We start from the raw sequence: 3,922 nt of genomic DNA on the forward strand, positions 1-3,922 counted from the left end.
TAGTAGAAAATATTTTCAGAACTTTTCTTGAAAAAATCTTTAGATGGCACACCTTGTGTTTTGCAGTACTTTTGATAGAATACATTGAAAGTTTTTTTGAAAAGTATCCGAATAAGTGCAAAGTATCCGAAATCCCGAGACACCTTCCTGGAGGAATTTATGTCGCAGTCCTTGAAAGAATAAGCATAAGCATTGATGACCGTACAATTCGAAGTTGCTACTCCGTGATTGACCAGAATAATCGAAGATGCACAAGGAACCAACAGATGAAGCTTGGGAGTAGCTTTCCATCTTCAATGTACACTTTCGAGAACTCCAAACATTATAAAGTCAATAACGGCGCCGGCCACGTCCTTACGGTCATCTAGGAAAGGAAGGATAATGAGTGTGATATCCATTGTTACTAGAGACCGAGAGCACCTCCGCATCTCCATGGTTGTCACAGGAACATAATTTAATATTAATCAATCAATAATTTATTCGATATCATATTTTGTTTTCGTTCTGCTATCATTTTACATTTTTGCTAAAGTTATAATTTTAATCATTAATAAAATCTATTCGTGCTACATGTATAAACAATATGAGAATATAAAAATAAAGCAATCATCTTGACGCAGACTCGTTTCTTTATCAAACGAAAACATGTATATCTCAGAGAGTTCTCAATTTGCTGTCCATGATAGCAGAAACAGTTTTCAATTTGCTTTCACTGACAGCAAAAAAAGTTTTCAATTTGATTTCATGGGAACATTTTTCTGCTCTTAGATTTGATATTTTAACCGTCAAAATCAAAATCTACGACATCACAACATCAAAATTGGTTTTCAATATGATCTCAAGCTTTGCTCGGGTTTACGGTACCAATGAAAATTCAAACAAAGGACAGGTAAAGTTAGATCAAACACTAGACAAAAAAAGACAAATTGATGTAAGTTAAAGAAGACAAACTTGTAAAACACTATCAACCTTATTAGTTTTTCTATGAAATTTAAATTGAATTAAGAACACTCACTATTTCTACATTTTTTTAAGTGTGCAACGTCAGGCACAACAGAATTACATGGAAATTGATAGAAAAGCGAACAGGGCGTTTATTGCAGGAGGAACTTTGTCACCCATATTGATTGAAGTTTTAGTAGAAAGATGCAAGTAATATATTTAAAAATATTTAAGCTCGCTGGGCCACACGAAGACCCCTCTTTCTTACCTGACAAATTTAATTAGTCTGTCAAAAATTTAAGAAGACACCGTACGTGCATGTAAATTATCACTATACTAAAAACTTTCGCGGAATATACGGAAAAAGTTCGTTTCGTTTCGAAACATTTCGTGAGGATTTGAATTTTGTATCGGTTTGGACGGAATATATCAATTATTCGTTTCGTTTCGCTACGGCCAGTGTTGAAAATTCCGCATATCGTTTCGTTTCGTATCGCCATGGAAAATATCGCCATATCGCATACCCTTACTCATTATGCCTCTAGTCCCCCTACAGGTTAAAATTTCAACCAAACTAGCTAAAATGTTGGGTCTGGCAAAGAAATTTAAAAAAATGTTTTGGTTCCATCTTTTTAGGTGATTATCCAGATAAAAACGTACACCGTTAACCGGGGAGATAGAAATCGATACGAAATTTATGTACGTCAAGGTGAGACCAGATTCTGCTGTCACGAACTGTCACTGTGAGCCGGGAGCTCAAACAGTGGACAAACATGATGAAAGCGCGTAATTGACCAATACATATTTTGGTATTGCATCAACGCTCTAGTGAATAGAATATGCTGTTTTTTGCTTCGTGTCCGACGGAAGGCAACAAACGTCAAACATCGTGTTTATGCGCCTCTAATTGTAAAATTCGTTTATAAGAGAATTCAAAATATTGTTGAATGCATTATCAACAGATCAAAAGCATCCATACACAGTGACAATACTACTCATGCGAGCAGCTAGATCATGAAAAACCTTTATCCCACGCGGTTAAAACCAAATATTGGGTATTGCCGATCTTGGAACGATAAATCGGGATTTTCCAAATTCATTTGAATTATTAGGTCATCTACTATAACTCAAGTCGTAGCCACGTCAATGTAATGCTGATAAGCTGGGAAAATCTCAATTATATTAAGAGTACTTAATATGGGCGTCAACTAGCTTTGAGGGTCCATTCACAAATATCATGGCGTTGAAGGGGGTGGGTGGATATAAAAAATGGTCATTTTTGGCGTTATGAAATTTGTGAATCAGCCCTAATGTGTTATTTTTCGCGAAATTTGTGCATTTATTACGCGATACTAATAATATTTTTTTTTGAAACACAACTGAAAAACAATAAATTTTATATATAACAAACAAATACGTTTAACAGTAAATTAAAGCCTTATAATATTTTATCAAAAATTGTGTGTTTCTTTCGTTTGGATCATCTTCATTGTAAGAGATTAGTACGCCAAACGTAAGAGATTAGTAGCCTATCTTTGAACCACATATTATCAGACATTCAACGATTGACGAGTGACTCGTTTTCATTTTTAGTTAGGGCATTACACGTTTTTTTCATTTTCAAGTCATTTTCAAGAAAATATACTTTTGAAGTTAATAATTTATTGAATTTATTTTTTGATGATAAATTGAACAGAAAATAACATAATATAGGTTAAAACATTCTTTATACATAAAATATCACATATTAACACTTTTTTAATTTGTACAATGTATAACCAATCTTAAATCAAATTTTCCAGCTATCCATCGTAATACAATCAATACTCCTGTGGGATGAAGTCATTCACGTTGTCGGTCAAGTTGTCACATGCTTGATCGGCAATTTTCCTCAAGTTATTGGCTCTTCCGAGATCCGAGTTGATTTCACAGCGCAGCAGACAGTCATTGTTGTAGGTCTTCAAATTGCTTCCACAAACGGGCATGTAAATCCGTGGACACGCACAAACTCCTCTCTCGGCATCACTTCGAGCTTCCACCACTAGCAGAACCAGAGCTAGTGCCAGCACTCCCACAAACACTCCAATATGGCGCATTTTCGATTTCTTTCTTGACTTGTCGCGCTTTACACGGTGACTGAGTCATTATCTTCAATCAACAATATTTTATACGAATTCAACAATCCTAGACACTATCTACAAATTGTTATCGAGTTAACGTGATAACGTTCACCGAAGTAAAACAGTCTATCGACGATGAATGTGTGATTCAAGTGTTCTCGAGCACATGCCGAGTACAGGTGATAAACCAGAAATCGATCGAATTAGTATGTACACTACCCGTTTTGCTATTTGCAACCTCAATTCTCAAGTGCAGGAAACAAATGAACAATAATTTATAGTTGGGTCACATGTTTATTATACGTTCACAGTTCGGTATTATCGCAGGATCCTTCGTGAAGTTTCTTCAGCGCAATCCTGGAACCGGTCGGAGTAGCCATGGCGCAATTCAGGACGCAATCATTGGAGTAGGTTACGTTGTCACTGCCGCATACGGGTTGGTAGCTTAAGGGACACGCGCAGGACGCCATTTCCGAGTAGATGTCGGCTTGGGTTTCCACGGACAGCAGACCCACAAGGGCCACGGCAACGATCATGGCAAGCACAGAAACGGAACGCATTTTGGCACAGTTTGTCACGGATGTCTTTGATGGTTAATCGTATCTTTCAGACTGGTTCGACTCTGAGACGAGACTCGCGAAGTCGGTCTTCTTTTTCTACGGTTGCTAAGATTTTCTTCTTCGATTCTGTGTTTACACAAATTTGTGAGCAAGATGTTCAAGCTTTTACATGAACTCAATGGCAAAGATGAATTGCGATTGCATCGTTCCAAGTTCAGAAAACCTTTTCAAGTTAAATTTCACATCCGCAAACGCAGTAAACATTGCAATAACAAATGTTTTGCTTGTTTCGATTTAGTT

The 3,922-nt window shown here is 36.6% G+C and overlaps 1 protein-coding gene across 1 annotated transcript; it reads right to left on the reverse strand.

Moving 5' to 3' along the window:
* Window positions 1-2,587: 2,587 nt before the first annotated feature.
* On the reverse strand, window positions 2,588-3,682 carry LOC5567341 (serine protease inhibitor dipetalogastin). Its single transcript, XM_001651721.2, has 2 exons — window positions 3,371-3,682; window positions 2,588-3,083 (listed from the first exon to the last, which is right to left on the reverse strand). Exons 1-2 carry the CDS (start codon window positions 3,620-3,622, stop codon window positions 2,763-2,765), a joined length of 573 nt encoding a protein of 190 aa, XP_001651771.2. The 5' UTR covers window positions 3,623-3,682; the 3' UTR covers window positions 2,588-2,762.
* Between the last annotated feature and the right edge of the window lie 240 nt (window positions 3,683-3,922).

This window comes from Aedes aegypti, chromosome 2 (genome assembly GCF_002204515.2).
Source record: "Aedes aegypti strain LVP_AGWG chromosome 2, AaegL5.0 Primary Assembly, whole genome shotgun sequence".
Taxonomy (NCBI): Eukaryota; Metazoa; Arthropoda; class Insecta; order Diptera; family Culicidae; genus Aedes; species Aedes aegypti.